General features: G+C 36.0%; 1 protein-coding gene and 1 non-coding gene across 3 annotated transcripts in view; one reads left to right on the forward strand and one right to left on the reverse strand.

Annotated features, from left to right (window-relative positions):
* IPO8 (importin 8) overlaps positions 1 to 16,293 on the forward strand; it is a 59,759-nt gene that overhangs the window by 971 nt on the left and 42,495 nt on the right. Inside the window, exons 2-5 of one of the 2 annotated variants that reach the window (XM_072954544.1) lie at positions 4,872 to 4,953; positions 7,973 to 8,129; positions 10,731 to 10,889; positions 11,875 to 12,031. In XM_072954544.1, the coding sequence (XP_072810645.1) occupies positions 4,872 to 4,953; positions 7,973 to 8,129; positions 10,731 to 10,889; positions 11,875 to 12,031 (555 nt within the window). The remainder of the gene's footprint in view (positions 1 to 4,871; positions 4,954 to 7,972; positions 8,130 to 10,730; positions 10,890 to 11,874; positions 12,032 to 16,293) is intronic. The other variant, XM_072954545.1, reaches the window with a different exon arrangement.
* On the reverse strand, positions 1,393 to 1,465 carry TRNAV-CAC (transfer RNA valine (anticodon CAC)). Its single transcript has one exon. It is a non-coding gene; the product is annotated as a tRNA-Val (tRNA).

Here is a 16,293-nt window from a genome sequence, read left to right on the forward strand (position 1 = left end):
CCCAATCCTCTGTCCTTACTAACTAGCCTCGACCTTGTTCCCGCGATACCACTCACGTTTCCAAATTTAATGATCCCAAACTCAAGCTTCTGTTTTCCTCCGCACCTGTAAGAATGAATCGTAGACCTTTCACAAAAGAAAGTACGATAGAGTGACAGCTGTTTGAGGTTGCAGTAGTCCTTAAAATGTAAAGGAATATTCCTAAATTAGTGGTTCTCCAAGTGTTGACCGGGGTGAGCAGCGTGAACCCCATTTGGGAACGTGTTGGAAATGCAAATTATGGGGCTTCCCTCTAGACTTAAAGAATTAGAAACTGTGGGGATGGGGCCCAGTTATGTTGTAAGTAGTTAGCCAGGTGATTCTGTGCTTCTTAAAGTGTGAGAAAACTGTCCTAAGCAAACGTTCCCGTAGGAATCCATTTAGGTTTTCCCTGGTTGGAGCTGACTGTAAGGTGCAGATCTGCGTTGTGAACCCTTGAAAGGAATTATTTTAATGGGCAAAGTAAGTGTGAATCCAGGATTCCCAAGAGATGAAAGGGAGAGGGGAAAGCATTGACTCTGGAGAGCAGATTGAGTTGAACGGCAGCCCAAAGGGAATGTATTGCTGCTGCAAAAAGAAAGGGACTCTTACTCAGAACAGGGGAGAGTTAAAGTCAGTACCTGCCCCAGGCTTTGCAGAGTAAAAGTACTGTATGTTGCTTGGCTGGAAAGGCAGTAATCCAGGCGTTGGTTCCGAGGAACAAAGCAAGAGCTGAACTTGCAGTCCGGTAGTATGAACAGGGGAGGTGGCCTGCTTGTGACCCCCTTCTCATCACAGCGAGGCCGCATGTTATTTTGATAGTGCCCATAGGGATCATGTCATTGCTGTCGTGTTGTACCACCCTGCCTCTGTTAGCCTGCCCTTGCTTTGTTTCTGATTCATCAGCAAATAAGCGCAGTTGACTTCATGGGAGTGGGAAAGCTGGTGGGAAGGCCTGCAGAACGAGAAGAGACAGTTAGGACCCAATTACATCCTTTTCTTTGTGGCATTTCAATCCAAATCCATTTCAGCCTCACTCTGCTCTACCCCATATCCACCCAGCTCATCGCAGAGCACGAATCCCTCTGCAACTTCTAAACGTAGCTTATTGCTAAGTCACTCATTTAGCATTTATATTCTGTATAATACTTTGGATTGTAATATGCTCTAAGTATTTTTTTAAATTGCTTGTAAGTACAAGACCAAAGTATGTCACATAACCTTTAATAATGTTTATACATATATATATGTTTTATATATAGGTTATATATATACAGGTTATATATATATATAGATTTTATATATATATATTTTTTATTTTTAGGTTTTTTTGGTGGGGGGAGGTAATTAGGTTTATTTTGTTATACTTTTTGAGGGAGGTATTGGGGATTGAACCCAGGACCTCATGCATGTGAGGCACACACTCTACCACTGAGCTATACCCTCCCCCCTGTATGTTTTACATATATAGGTTTTATGTATATGTTTTATATATAGGTTATATATATATAAATAAATATATATGTAATGGTTACATGGTTATATAATAAAACAAGTTTTGTATACTGTAACATCCTTCTTTGTTGAATAAGCAGGTGGGTAATCTTACCATTAGTGATGAGGGTCCAGTTAATTTATTTTAGTCTAGGTCCCCCCTTAGCAGATACCCTCTGAGTAGGAAGTGGTAGAACACAGTTTCTACAGTGTCCTGGTTGATTTGTCAGTTGCCATTTAGAAGAGTAGGCAGCTTCAAAACGTAGCAGCCTGTGTTCCAAAGGATACATTTTTTTTTTCTTTCAGAATTGTTTTTTTTTTTTATTTTTATTTTTTAATCTATTTCTATATATAGCGGCTAACATTTGTCCAAAGGATAAATTCTTATTTGGAACTATATTTTTTCTGTAGCCAGCATCTTTTTGTTTCCAGTGACTGGTTCCTTGACTGCTATATGAGATATTGTTTCTCAGAGAAAATGCATTATCAGTTTTATCGGAGGATGTTAAGAATGCACCCTGTGTACATTTGTCATTGTCTTTAAGCTTTGAAGTCCCTTTAACAATAGCATGGGGAAGTAGGAATGGGTAGATGTCTCTTTCCAGTAAGTCATCCAGAAAAGTGTCTTCTTTGAATAAATCAAATCATTCTCCATCCACATGGCCTCAGTAGGGGAATCAAGATATTTACTTTCATTGCCAAGCTTTGAAATCTGTGCTTTTCTAGCTTTTTAAGAGTGTTTGCATATACGATATATTTATCAAGTTATTTGCAGGCACTAGTGCAAGACTCTGCTCTCATAGAGCTTGCCTTCTAGTGGAAGACAAGTAAATAATATAATTTCGTAAGTGCTGTGGAGGGTTAAACCCCTAGAGACTGTGTTGAGATGTATCAGTAGGTGGTCTTTTTCTGAAGAATGACACTGAGCAGAGGCTTAGATGTTGTGATGAAGTGAACCAGATGAAGAACTGGGAGAGGAACAGCGGGAAGATCAAGTTCAGTAAAGGCCCTCAACTTGGCACATTGGAGGATAAGAAAAGTGAATGTTGAGGGAGCAGCGAGGCCGAGAATGAGAAAACATTGGGTCTTTGCTTTAAAGAAGTTCTGATAAAGTGCAGAATTTAGCTATGCAAGGAAGCTCTTTATTTTCAGAATACTTCACTAAGTATATATCTTCAAGAATTCGAGAGATTTTTTTTCTTCTTCTTTTCTTAGAAACTTAAAGCCCAAGGTGGAAAGGAAATTGGATAAATATTCATAAGGAAAATAGTGTGAGAATATATCTGAATTTACCACTGAATGTTTTAGCTGGTCAAATTAACATTGATTGAACCAAGACTGAAAGGAGGAGACAAAAAGTTGTATAAGTTCTTTGAAATGGCAACCAGTTGTAAAGAGAGTTCCAAAATGTGTACACTGGCAACAATGTTGAAATAAAAGGAGTCCCTACTCTAACGGCTTTCAAATAAGTAGTATTAATCTAAGTGTAAAGGTTATTTTGTATTTAGGTGAATAAGTAACTAAACTATGTAGATTAGAACTAAACTATATAGATGTCTTAATGTTTGATTCACTAGAGGATTTTCCAGTATCTCAAAAGTTATAAACATGAGTTATTTACAATAATGTAAATGTGGAAGGTATAGAAGATTGGGCTAAATCTATATTAATTTCTTTCTTTTTTTCAACTGAAGTATAGTTAGTTTACAATGTTGTGTCAATTTCTGCTGTAGAGCATAATGTTTCAGTCATACATACACATTATGTATTTGTTTTCAGATTCTTTTTCATTATAGGTTATTATAAGATATTAAATATAGTTCCCTCATGTATATATATATATATATATATATTTTTAATTGAAGTACATTGAATTCCTGTTCTATACTAATTTTGGCTCCTGTAAACTGCTGTTAAAAGAAATCCATATTTTAAAAAACTACTTTAAAATTCTGGTGGTTTCAATTATGGATAAAAAATTTACTTCATACACAACAAATTTAAGATTTTGAGGTTTATACAGGGTGAAAGGAAGAACAGTCATAAAATAATTCACCATTTTACACAGGATATAGAAAGATTTGGAAAGCATAATTTCTTGGATGGAAAGGATCAATATTTTAAAGATGCCCATTTTTCCAAATTTTTTGGTCAACCATTTATCTTAATAAATGCTGTTATAAATAAATGAAGAGGAATGGTGGTAAATTAAAACACGGAGTGGTATGCAGAAACCTCGCGGTGTAGCGGAACGGATGCCACCATAGGTCCTGGCTTCTGGGAGGAGGGAGGCAGAACAGACGCTGCATCATTGTCTGGCTTTAGCCGCACTGAGAGTTTGAGTCTTTTCTGGGAATGTCAGCAGGCAAGGCCAAGTGTAAGCTCTGGGAGTGTGGCAGGCCTGTAATGTGGTCCAGGTACTAGACAACCAAGTATGGTCAGAAAGAATAGGCTGTGCCCTCTCCTCTCTCCTTTTTTTTTTTTTTTTTGCTTCTAAAGTCATCATGGCCAAACTCAGGATTAGGTCAAAGTGGAGCTTGTCTGTAGGGAGAAACAACCCAGCAGCAGGCACTTCATCAGCATGGGCTCACTTGGGCATCGTTAAGTTCAAAAGATGCTCCGGCATCAGAGGGCGGCTGGTGACCACAGCTCTCCACACCGCCTTGTGCGGCACGCTGTCCAGTCTGGACTGATGCCGCTCTGTAGCGCACGAACAGCTATTGTCCATTTTCCTGTGTTGGATTTCCTGTTTTCTGTTTGTCAAAAATACCATAAACAAAATTGAAGGCCAGATAAGCTGGAAAGAAACAGTTGCCATGTATAAGTCAAATAAATAGTTGAGATTTTAAATTCATAAATAGCTCCTAGAATTTATTAAGAATAAAACAAATACTCCGTTTACAAAAGGGTAAGAGAAATAAAGAAAGTGTAGAAGAAAACAGCCAACAAACAGGAAAAAATTCAAGGTAGAAGAAATGTAAAATAAAATATGAATAAAGTTTAAAAGTTTTGAAGGAACGATAGTGCTAACCCCTATACTGGATAGAGGGACACACTCACATACTGCTGTTGGAAGTGTAAATTGCTACACCCTTTCTGGGAAGCATTTTGACGACATACGTCCAAAACAAAACAAAACAAAACCCCACCATACAAATGTTCATACTCCTTTACTCATCAGTTTAGTCTAAATACATTTTTTTGACTTGAAGTGTTTTGGTGATCTTTATTTTGCTGAGAGTTTCTGTCACTTTAAACGTTTTTATTTTATTTGCACAGTAATGTGTTCAGTAACAGGTGCTAATAGTTATTCATTTATATTGCCCTATTTTTTATAAAACATTTCTTTGTAATTTCAGTCTTACAAGATTATCAATTTTGCCCCCAGTTTACTTCGGATTATAGTCTCTGATCACGTGGAATTTCCAGTACGCCAGGCAGGTGAGTTGGTTTTCTATCTTTTGTAAATTTATTTATGAGTAAAAGAACTAGAATTTTATTTTAACTCTTAGTATCTGCTTTCTTTGAAAACATTGGACGCACACATGAAGTATTTCTAAAAGCTTAAAACCTCTCTTTTTTCCAGGAAATTTAGAGCCTTTAAATCTTCCCCAGCCTTTGCTTTCCTCCCCTCCTTTCCAGCTACAATTCCTTACCTCTGTAACTCTGTCACCTTTCCCCTTAGCTTTCCCAATTTTAATGGCTTTCTCTCCCTAATTGTTTATGATTCCTGGTGGCCTTGCCTTTGGGCCCACAGACTGAGACCTTGGACTTGTTTATGTGAGTTCCGCTCCATTCATGCCTCAGATCACGGAGGTAATGTACCACACAGGTGTTCCTAACCACGTGACTGGGGAGCAGGACTGTAGTTATAAACATGAAACTTACTTTTGAGTCTTAGGGTAGTTCCCTGATGTTGTGTATTGTTCTTCTTTTTGCTTTTTTTTTTTTTTTATAAGCTCATCATTAAAACCCAGAAGGTGAAAAAATGGAGAAAGCTTTGGAGCATCTTGAGTCCTAAAAAGAGAATAATTTCAGGATAAAGGGGGTAAAATGACACTAGCTAATTTAAAAATATATAATAAAGGAAATTTAAAAAATTATGTGACAAGTATTCATAAATAATTTTGACAATACTAGAGAACACAAAGAAAAAAGGAAAAAAAATTACCTGGCATTTATCACTCAGAAATGACCATCATTAACAGTAGAGGAATTAGTCTTTCCATGTGTTCAGGTAGAAAAATAGATGAACAATTTTATAGACATTTTATACTCAACACACTGATAAAAGTGTATAGTTTTACTTGAATAGAAAACAAAGTAAGAAATCACTGAGCTTTGGAAAAATATTTATAGCAATGTGTATGTTTCCTAAATGATTCCTTTGTGGTTAAAATAAGGAAAACCCATGGAAAAACATTAATGTTGGAATTATTTTTTACTTTAATAAGGTTTATAAGACTTCTGTGTAAGTTTTTTGAAACCACAACACTCAATTTAATCTTTGCTTTATAAAATAGTGCTGTTTTGAAACTGCATTTTGCTAAAGTGAGCCTGCTTTAATAACCTAAGTGTTTATAGGGCTGTTGTGAAATTCCTGTAAAGCTTTGTGGATATAGTATTTTTTAAAGATTTTTACAGCAATTTTTGAATTAATATATCTTCTTTATATGACATGTATAGAAAACCAAAATTTGTACTGTTAGATTGCTCTTAATCTCACCCCCAGAGATAGCTGCTGTCAACTTTGGTTCATGGTTCCCTAATTCTTTTTTTTTTTTTTTCTGTAGATATACTGGTTTTAAAAAGTAACAAAAGTCTGTCTGTGTTATAATTTCTTTTTTTTTTTTTCTTTCATTTAACCACGTGCCTTTGGGGGATTGTTCTGTCAGTGTACGTACATATACTTCATTCTTTGTAACAATTATTCGGTATTTTTTTGTATGAGAACTACCAACGTTTATTTAAGCAATCTGATATTGATGGACATTTCCTTTATTGTCCCTTTATTTGCTCTTTTTTTTTTTTCTTTTTGAAGTTTATTTATTTTTAATGGAGGGACTGAGGATTGAACCCAGGATCTCATGCTTGCTAAGCACACACTCCACCACTGAGCTACACCCTCCCCCGGTTCACCAGTTGTAACGCTTTCTTTGGTTGTTCTTGATAAAGGCAATACAAAAATCATTTGAACATCCTTGAACATCTCTCTCTAGATACTTGTGGGACTATTTTCACAGAGTAAACTATAACAAATGGAAATGCTAGGTCAGTGATATTAACCATATTAACATTTAGAATTTTGAATCTTATCACCAAGGAACATTTCCTTGCTTTTTCTATTAACAGTACATTAGAATGCTACGTTCTCCATGTCCTCACCAACCCTATACAACTTTGAAAGTTAATAATTTTGGTAATTAAGTTTTGATATAAAATGTAAGTAGCACTTAAAGGCAATTTTTTCTTCATAATTTATGTAGATTTCAAATCTGTTAGCCATAGGACAAAGTGTGTTTGGCAGTTGATCATTTCCTAATTTATTAGGACCTGTGTGTTTTAGAGAATCCATTTTATCATACAGTCTGAAATACACTGTGCAGAGTTCTACATTATAACTACCCTAAATTCAGATGCCATTTATACATTTTCTATTTAATCTATTACTAAAATACAAAGATGCCCCAGGAATCTGACATCATAAATGAGTATTTACATTCAGTGTCCCGCTGGGATGGTTAGAAAGCTTCACATTCCCTGTCAAAACCCTGTAGCAGTATGTCAGCTTGTTTCTTTCAGAAGTCTTTTGGTAAATAATGACGATGATTAAAAAGAATAGGAACAAAATCATTGACTATGTATTTTGATAGAAAGAAACAGATAAGAAATTTCCCAAGATTTTCCAGGAATATTTGAAGACTGATGTCTTTCCCCTATTATTTATATTTAGAAGTGGTAAATATTTCAAAAGGGTTAGATAAAAATTTCAAAATGATAGTCAGTATAGTAGCCAGTGAAAGAAAAACAAAACAGGCAGTCTGCATGAAGGACAGTAGAAATTCACCTGTTAACAGTTCAGTATTAGGCATTACGAACAGCATTTGTTTTAAGATCTCAAAGTACATTTAGTAGAGTTTCATTTAGACTCTTCATTCATTCATTGTGTTTGGTCTAACAATGCATACTTGAGTTCCTAGACCATTTTTCTGTCCTGTAAACTCTGGAGCTGGATTTAATGAAACATTTTCTGCTTAGACTTGCTTCTTCATTAGCTGAAGAGAAACTTTAAGTTCTCATCCATTTTCCCTTCTTCACTTGGCTATTTATAACTAAAACTTTCCATTTTTGCTGGGTATCCTCTTTGGCATTGAAGGGTTTAGTCTTTCATGCTCTGTAAAGCCACATGAAAGCCGTCTTTTCAATACTGCTACAATCAGCATTTTTTCCTCTAACTTAGCTGCCATTTACTTGAAGAATATGGTGACACAGTACTGGCCGGACCGGGAACCTCCACCGGGAGAAGCAATATTTCCATTCAACATTCATGAAAACGATCGCCAGCAAATACGTGATAATATTGTGGAAGGAATAATTCGATCTCCAGATCTAGTGAGGTACACTATACTGTATCTACGTGATAAGTCAGAAGCACAAAATATATGGTTATGGGAGGTTGGATTTAATCATTAGCCTCAAGTTTGGTTTTTTTTAATGAGATAAAGTAAGGAAGGTGGGCACTCAAAGAATACAGTTTTAGCTATTTGTTTTTGCATTTGTAATTCTTTGCCTCAAAATGTTTTGGAAAAGATTTAGTTGCTATTGGTTGCCACAAAAAGTTAAAGCAAAAATCATAACTTAACTAAAATTGTTGTGTAAACCCCTGCTACGTAAATAACTTATGTTCTTGGTTACCATCTCCTGACTTTTTACTATCTGCTTTTCATTTCCCTGGTACAGGGAAATTGACTTCTGGGAGTTTTTAATCTACCACTTTTCGTAACACTTTACCTATCGTTTTATTCATTTTTATGAGCTGAGCATTTTTTCCTTTGAAGAAGACAGGATAGAGTAAGTATAAACTAGAAGAGCTGTCCCTGGTTTTTCAAATTTAGATTGGACACTGTGGAGCAGCAGTGTCCAATATAACTTTCTGCAGTGACAGCTATCTTCTAAATCAGCATTGTCCAGCATGTAGCCACGTGGCATAGATGGCTATTGAGTACTTGAGATGTGGCGATTGTGACTGAGGAGTTGAATTTTTACTTTTATTTTGGTTAAATTCCAGTGTGCACCTGTCTCTATTGGACCGCACAGCTGGAGAGTCATAAAAATTCTGCAGTCTTAAAATAGGAGAAACACATTTTTTTTCAACATGAGCAAGTGATCAGGTTTCTTTTGAAAGTGGAGGAGGGGAGTAGATGAAACTAAGGTAGGAGAATGAAATTGTTTAACTTCAAGAGACTGGGTATAAGTTTATCCCTGAGTGTACAATGTCTATGTGACATAAGCAGTAGAAAGGGAAGGGTATGAGGGGAACAGAGAGGAAGGAGGACAAACATTGAACTGTTTGTGCAGCTGTTTTGCAAAGAGGAGAAAACAGGTGTACTGATGAAAGAAAATCGTCATTATTCTCTTTGGTTGCCCAGATGCCAGTCTGCCACTGGCTTCCCTCTGGTACCATCATGTATCCATTTCTTGTCAAAATCTTTACATTTTCAGATCCCTCTGAATCTTGCAAGCAAAGCAATGTCTTTTGATAGTCATCCTTTGCTTGGCTTGGAATGGGAAAGGATTAAGAGGGTCAACCTGAAGATGAATTAAAAAAAATGAAAAGCTTCAGTTTTATTGAATACAAATAAGACCTATGTGTTGTTTAGGCACAGCTGCTGGTGGCACAAGATCTCTGTCTTTATCTTTATTATGAGGCAGTTCTTTGTGGCTTTGTTCCTTTTATGTCCTGAAGGCTTAACTGTAACCACTCTTGAAGAAATATTCTCGAAACTTATTTAAGAGTATTGCAAAGGATCTTTTGCAAATAGATTTGGTAACATAGGAAAAGGCATTATTTTTTTTTTCCTCTTTTTTTCTTTATGGGGTGGGGAATTGGGTTTATTTATTTGTATTTGGAGGAAGTACTGGGGATTAAACCCAGGACCTCATGCGTGCTAAGCATGTGCTCTGCCGCTTGAGCTATACCCTCCCCCACCCCCCAACCACACCAGGCATTATTTTTAAGTTTGTTTCATTTCAGTGAATTTAAGTTATTGATTGTTTAATTGACACATGCTTTTTTTTTTTTTTGGCACTGTGGAATCCTAATTTAGCAAGATTCACTTTCTAACCACTGGCAGGTGACCATGTCAGGATACACTGATAGTTCATAGAAGAGGCAACTTTTTTTCCCTCACTTAATATTCTCTCCCAATATAGTTGGGATCCAGTTGAGGAAATTATTACAGACCTAGGTGTTATGAGATCATATCTTTTATCACTTAACTTTGTGGTTTTATTAAAGGCATTTCTTTTTCTTTCTTTTTTTTTTTTTTCCTGCTGTAGTCTTTCCTGTTGCTCTTTTCTTTGTTTCTTTGGAAATAGCTCTTAGCTTTCCTCTTCAGGAATTGCCAATTAATGCTTGTTCCTTATACCTCGAAGTACAAAAATTAGGATCTCAGGAAGCTTTGATAGGTGCAAAATGGTTCAAGCCTTTGGCTCACAGAGGCACTTCCTGGTGTTTTGTATGCCTCCATTTTACTTTTTTTTGACCATTTTTAGGCTAAGTTGGTCCAGTTGAAATTACTAAAATACTTCTTTTGGTTTTCTGTCCTCCTTAGCATGTGATAACCAAAATACAAAATACAGCAAGTTGGGAAATTTTATAGAGCTGGGGGTGGATTCATTGTCTTTTTTTTTTTTTAATTTTATGAATTTATGTTTAAATTCTTTTTTTTTTTAAAAACAAAGCTTTATTTAGCATAAGACCATTTGAGAGGTTTCATTTATTTTTGGCAATTACCCATTTTGTTTGTTTCCAGTAAGTTTGAGCTGCTGAGGAGGTTTTTCTTTATAGGACTGCTCTTCCCTCCCCGCCCCCAGATAAATAACTATATAATGTAGATAAATAGGAATCAGAGTGCTTTTGTGTAAAATATTGGAGGTCTTTGAAACCTGGTGTTTATAACTACTTAGATTTTGGACTTCTTTCCCCCACTTTATAGAGTCCAGTTAACAATGTGTCTCCGTGCCATCATTAAATACGATTTCCCTGGTCACTGGCCAGCGGTAGTGGACAAGATAGACTATTACTTGCAGTCACAGAGCAGTGGAAGCTGGCTTGGCAGTTTATTATGTCTGTATCAACTGGTGAAGACATATGAGTAAGTTGATTTCTACTGGCTGAAGATACCAGTCTCATGTTACTTAGAAAAAATTACATTGCATAGAGGGATCTGCTATGGGTGTTACAGAATCAGACTAGTCTGGGAAATGTTTGGTTATACTTAGTTAAACATGTTTATTTACTACAGTTTTTCAGAGAATCTTGAATCTGCTAATGTACATTATGAATCTCCAAGGCACTGATATGATCTGCAGTGTTTCTCAAACTTATTAGTTTGTTAGTTTCAGAGGACCATTTATTAACAGCTTGCCTTGGAAACTGTTGTAGAGGTACCTTAACATTTGTCTTCAAGTGAGCACATTAAGTAAACCAAACACTTGCCTTTTGGGTGCAAGACAGAAAGTGTTCACGTTTCTTTGCTAGTGACTTTCTTTTCCATACAAGTTGCTTGGGGGGTGTGGGACTAGTGTCACATTTAATAGCATTGTTTTTTTAGTTTCTAAGGGTACTCCTTCTCCTGCATGCAAAGTCCTGTAGCATTCTTTTAAAAATAATTTTTAGAGACTGTTACAGACTTATTAAAGTGATCTGAGAGCTCATAACTTTGTAAACTATTCTAAAATGTAGGCTAGTAGATGAAGAAATTTTTTTCCTGCGTTATTTATTATATAGTAGGAACTATATAAACTGGCGTATCAACTTGTATTTTATAGGAAGGATTGCGGTGTGATGAAGATTAATTTAAGTACTAGAGAAATTCATGTAGGAAAATTGCAAAACTGCCTTGGATTCTTTTAAACTAGTCTAAGTCTTTGTAGAAAGATTTTAGGTATTCTGCTTAAAACATGGATATGCTCTTTCAAAGTTTCTTTCAACTGTATTCTCACAGTCCAAACAGAAAATGTAAGCCAGTGTTTAGAATGTTATCATTTTAGTATAAAAAAATAGATTTTTCAGTCACTGTTTAAGCTGTTTTGTGGGGCAGAAATTATTTTTCTCTCTTTTTGTCTTTGCTCACATAGATATAAGAAAGCAGAGGAAAGAGAACCTCTTATAGCAGCAATGCAAATATTTCTGCCTCGTATTCAGCAACAAATCATGCAGCTTCTTCCTGATTCCTCACATTATTCTGTATTACTACAGAAACAGATTCTGAAAATCTTCTATGCACTTGTTCAGGTAAGTTTCTATAGCACAAGACAAACAGGGTGGCTTGTATCTCTGCCTGACACATAGAAAGTATTCAGAGGTAAGTGTCAGTCATTGTTAAAAATCACATGTTATATAATCTCACATATATTTCTTCTAAAAACTCCTTATGAGAGATCAGGCTAACAGAAGTCAGCCTAACTGTCAGGTTACTGAAGTGGCAGGGCTGAGCTTCAGTGTCCACAGGCCGCTCCACTGTCTGAAGCCTGGTATGGAAGAAACGGGGTAGTTAACTGCCCTAAAACCTCATGATCTGACTAATGTTTCCACAGCACTCTGCCTGTAGATGAGGTACGATTAAGGAGAGGAGGATGGAAAAGAAGGGAGTTCCTTTTTTGATTGGGTAATTAATTAAACTGATGGTAGTTTCTTTGCATTTGATCCAGTTTAAAGCTGAAAACTAAGATTCAGTGCCTCATTTACCTTTATTTAAAATACTTCTTATTATCTGAAAGCTATAAAGGACATTAATATGGAAATCTAAAAAATAATTAGAGAAGATATAGATGGAATTTTTAAATTTACAAATATTTAAAATTTAATCCTTGAAAGGCTTGGGTAAATTATTTAGCCCGGGGTGAAGAAAGAATAATTGTTGTCAGTTTAAACTCTTTGATGATAAATGAATTAAAGCCCCATTTCTTGCTTTCCAGTTAAATTCTTCATGGCAAGAGGGTAGTTTTGTCAAGCTAGGGAGCCACAATTGTCTGGTTTGTTCTTGGCTTCCATCTGTCCTAAGTACCTTTGTACTTTGTACTTTCAGAATATTTCACTTCAATAAAGATTTATATTTTTAGCCTCATCTTTTAAACTTTTAGTAGTGACAGTCCAAGGAAGACTTTATTTTTTTCAGTTCAGCCTTTTTTGGGAGATGGGGAAGCAGGAAGGAAGCACATCCAAGAAAAGATGTGTTTTTGTTTTTCTGTTCAGACGTCTTCCTCAGGAGAATCACTTTGACGCAAACATTTTTTATTCAGTGAGATATTTTGCCATTGGGTGTAGTAATGCCTCATTTATTCAGAGGCCAGACTTTCTCTTCCATTGTGAGAAGCATAGCCAGGAATCAGGAAGTTAAACAGAGGCTGATGAAACAGTCTTCCTAAAGCCTCTACCTTGATTTGCTAAGGGGGCAAAATCTAAAATTTTTTGTTTTCTCAACATGTATTAAAAGCCTGAAAAAAACAGTGAAAAAACCCTCGACATTTTAGACCATTTTGGTAATTATATGCTACTGTAGTAATACTCTTCAGCTGGGAGTCCTGGAAGCAGAAATTGAGGTTTTAAGAGGCACAGATACAGTGATAATGTAAGTAAAAGTGACTGACAATTTGGGAAGAGGCAGAAAAATGTATGTTTTGAAAAGTATGCTGTAATTGACTTTGTCTAGGCATTTATTAGATATTTATTGTGTACAGGGCACTTGAACGTTCCATACATACTTCAGAACTGTTTTGTCCAAAAATAAACTGATTGTCACTTTCTCCTAGCCCCGAGTCTGCTCCTCCTCTGTTCCCCAGCTTAAGGCTGACTGACTCCCCACCACCCTTAGAACAAAGTGTGAACTTCTTCGCATGGGCTATAGAACCTTCGTCTCCCGCCTCTTCTTATGCCATACTTAGCTTTGTAGTTTACACATCAGTCATGCAGGAAAGCCTTGATGGTCCCGTGTTTCAACCTGAGACTCTCCTTCCCCTTTATGCCCTGGTCGCTGTGTGCTCTTTCTCTAGGACTTGGCTTGCATAACACTTCGTCCGGGAAGTTGTCTCTGATATTACCAGGCTGTATTAGGTGGTCCTCCTGGGTACCTTTATCAACACGGTGCTGCTTTTATTTGTACTGTTCATCACACCATATTGTAATTCCTTGTTTAAATGTGTGTTTTCCCCAGCTAGAGTGTAGGCTTTGTGAAGACAGGGACTATGTCTCTTACTTTCATTATGTCCTCAGCATGTAGCAGGTTTTGGAATGCAGGGATGCAGAGGCACTGTGCCTCATCTCCCGTAGCTCACGGTGTAGTGTGGGGTGGAATCGCACACTGTGTGATATAGTGGACTGTGATATCATGCCACAGTGTAGAGGAAAGTACTGGGAAGAAATGTTTCTTGAGTGTTTCATGAAGTAGAGATTTTCATTAAAGGCATTAAAAGGAGTTCCCACCACAAAAAAAGATAATGATGAAAAGAGAAATTAAGGAAACAGTCCCATTTACAATTGCATCCAAAGAATAAAATATATAGGAATAAACTTAACCAAGGAGGTGAAAGACACATACTCTGAAAACTGTAAAACACTGATGAAGCGATTTGAAAGCAATACAAAGAAATGGAAAGATAGCCCATGTTCTTGGATTGGAAGAGTTAATATTGTTAAAATGTCCATATTGCCCAAAGCAGTCTGTAGATTTAATGCAATCCCTATCAAAATACAAATGACATTTTTCACAGAGCTAGAACAAATAATCCTAAAATTTACATGGAACCACAAAAGACCCTGGATTGCCAAAGCAGTCTAGAGAAAAAAGAACAAAGCTAGAGGCATCATGCTCCCTGACTTCAGACTATACTACAAAGCTTTAGTAATTAAAACAGTATGGTGCTGGCACAAAAACAGGCACATACATCAATGGAACACAATAGAGAGTCCAGAAATAAACCCACACACTTACGGTCAATTAATCTTCGACAAAGGAAGCAAGAATATACAATGGAGAAAAGACAGTCTCTTTGATAAGTGGTGCTGGGAAAACTGGACAGCTGCATGTGAACAAATGAGATGAGAGCATTTCCTCACACCGTATACAAAAATAAACTCAAAATGGATTAAAGACCTCAATGTAAGACCAGAAACCATAAAACTCCTAGGAAAATAAGCAGAACACTCTGTGACATAGATCATAGCAGTATTTTTTTGGATCTGTCTCCTTAAGACAAGGAAATAAAAGCAAAAATAAACAAATGGGATTTAATTAACCTTAAAAGCTTTTAGACAAACAAGGGAACCATTGGCAAAACAAAAAAGGAACCTACTAAATGGGAGAAAATATTTGCGAATGATATAACAGATGAGGGGTTAATATGCAAAGTATATAAACAGCTCATACAAGTCAATATCTAAAAAACAAACAACCCAGTTAAAAAATGGGCAGAAGATGTGAATAGACATTTTTCCAAAAGACGATGTACAGATGGCCAACAGGCACATGAAAAAATGCCCAATCAACATCACTAATTATCAGAGAAATGCAAATCAAAACCACAATGAGATTATCACCACACACCTGCCAGGGATGGCTATCATCAAAAAGTCTACAAACAGTAAATGCTGGTGAGGATGCAGAGAAAAGGGAACTGTTATACACTGTTGGTGGAAAAGTAAGTTGGTGCAACCACTATGGAAAACAGTATGGAGATTTCTCAAAAAAACTAAAAAAAGAACTGCCATATGATCCAGCAATTACACTGCTGGATATATTCTGGAAAAACAAAAATACTAAATTGAAAAGATACATGCACCCCAGTGTTAATAACAGTGTTATTTACAATAACCAAGACCTGGAGGCAACCTAAGTGCCTGTCAATAGATGAATGAAGAAAGAAGATGTAGTATATATATACAACGGAATATTACTCAGTCATAAAAATGAAAACCTGCCATTTGCAGCAGTAGATGAACCTAGAGTGTTAGTGAAGTAAGTCAGACAGAGAAAGACAAATACTCTGTATTATTACTTATATGTGGAATCTAAAAAAATAAAACGAATATATATAACAAAACAGAAATAGATTCATGGATATAGAGAACAAACTAGTGGTTAACAGTTGGGAGAAGGAAGAGGGGAAGGTCAAGGTAGGGGTATGGGATTAAAAGATACTACTATGTATGAAATAAATAAGTAAAAGATACATTGTACAGCACAGGGAAATTAGCTATTTTGTAATAACTTTAAATGGAATATAACCTGTAAAAATATTAAATTGCTATGTTGTACACCTGAAACTAATATAATATTGTAAATGAACTATACCTTGAATAAAGATAATTATATGAGGTAATATGTTACCTTATCATAATAATTTCATAATGTGTATGAAATCATCATGTATACATTAACCTTACATAATGGTATAGAGCAATTATATCTCAATAAAGCTGGCAAAATGTAGAGTTTGACACACAAAGGGGTAAATGATAAAAAAAATTGCTTATCTAGAGTCTTCTGCTGAATAAATGAT

This window comes from Vicugna pacos, chromosome 34 (assembly GCF_048564905.1).
Source record: "Vicugna pacos chromosome 34, VicPac4, whole genome shotgun sequence".
NCBI lineage: Eukaryota > Metazoa > Chordata > Mammalia > Artiodactyla > Camelidae > Vicugna > Vicugna pacos.